Below are 1,346 nucleotides of genomic sequence, written 5' to 3'. Positions count from 1 at the left end.
CACATAATATTATGTTTCTATTTTATTATATTACATTAACTTATTTTCCCCTGTCCACAGGGCTCGCGCCAATTTTCTCAAGTTCATAGTCTGGGGCATCATGGGAAGCATCCTTGCAGCGCTCGGTTTCCTGGGCAACACACTGTCCATGGTGGTGCTACAGCAGCGACAGATGCGTTCGTCCACCTCCTACTACCTTCTCTCGCTCGCCATCTACGACAACTGTGTCCTGCTCGGCATGACTCTCTACTTCATCCTCCCCGCCCTCGCGCCCTACAGACCCGAGCTCACGGACTACCACTCCACCTTCGCGCTCACCATCCCCGTGGGCTACCCGCTCTCGCTGTCTGCTCAGATGGGCTCCATTTACACGTGTGTGGGCTTCACGGTTGAGCGCTTTATCGCGGTTTGCAGGCCGCTGCACGTGGCCAACACGTGCACGAAGTCGAGGACACTGAGAGCCATCCTGCTCGTGTTTATCTGGGCAATCCTCTACAACATCCCCAGATTTTTTCATTACGAGTTGGAATACGTCACAGTGCCGGAGGCGAGCGGAGCCGGAAGCGTTGTCAACGCAACAGTTGAGACATTGACAGAAAATACTTTAGATATTGGGCTACAGCACACCGGGTGTAATACAACAGCTATCTTCGGGGGGTCGGGATGGAGCTACAACGGCACGGGTTATGGCCCCTGCCCACCAGGCACGGAATGGGGGGCGGGGCTAGAGGTCAACTCCAGCCACGACATCGGGAGCCCCACTGCGGCGCTGTTCACCAGAGACCTCATACAGGACGCAGCATCGGACATGAGTAGAGGAGCCACGCTCGTCGAGTCCGCAGCCGAAGCAGCATCACCATCAAGTGCCACACCCATCACCATCACCACCACCACCAGCAGCAGTAGCAGTAGCAGTAGTAGCACAGTGCCCCCCGCCCCCAAATCTGTGATCAGGTACTCGGAAACGGAGTTCGGTCTTGACCCCACATTTCAGCACATTTACCTCATTTACTCTCACTTGTTCTTCATGTTCCTGCTGCCCTTCCTCATCATCCTCGTTATGAACGTGGGTCTGATCCGAGCGGTCAAGAGGTCAAAGTCCATGCGTCAGTCGATGTCAGCCTCGGCCAGCAAGGAACACAACCTCACAGTGATGCTCATAGCCGTCATTGTGGTCTTCCTCGTGTGCCAGTTCCCAACTATCGTGGACAACATTCTGGTGGCGATGGTGGGGGAGAAGCAGCTAAAGCAGCATTACACCTACATGGTACGTACCTTGCCTATGGGAAACGGAATGGGGGAGAAGAGGGGAAAGGGAGAGGGGCTTTTTAAACACTTCTTTTTTT

The 1,346-nt window shown here is 54.4% G+C and overlaps 1 protein-coding gene across 1 annotated transcript in view; it reads left to right on the top strand.

Annotated features, from left to right (window-relative positions):
• The window catches only part of LOC101846181 (FMRFamide receptor), an 8,469-nt gene that overhangs the window by 2,510 nt on the left and 4,613 nt on the right, over positions 1 to 1,346 (top strand). The window contains exon 2 of the mRNA XM_005112322.3: positions 61 to 1,267. Coding sequence (XP_005112379.1) covers positions 61 to 1,267 — 1,207 coding nt within the window. The remainder of the gene's footprint in view (positions 1 to 60; positions 1,268 to 1,346) is intronic.

Source organism: Aplysia californica, unplaced genomic scaffold (assembly GCF_000002075.1).
Source record: "Aplysia californica isolate F4 #8 unplaced genomic scaffold, AplCal3.0 scaffold01236, whole genome shotgun sequence".
NCBI classification, from domain to species: domain Eukaryota; kingdom Metazoa; phylum Mollusca; class Gastropoda; order Aplysiida; family Aplysiidae; genus Aplysia; species Aplysia californica.
Note: the sequence above shows the minus strand (reverse complement) of the source record. Positions and strands in the feature narration are given on the sequence as shown.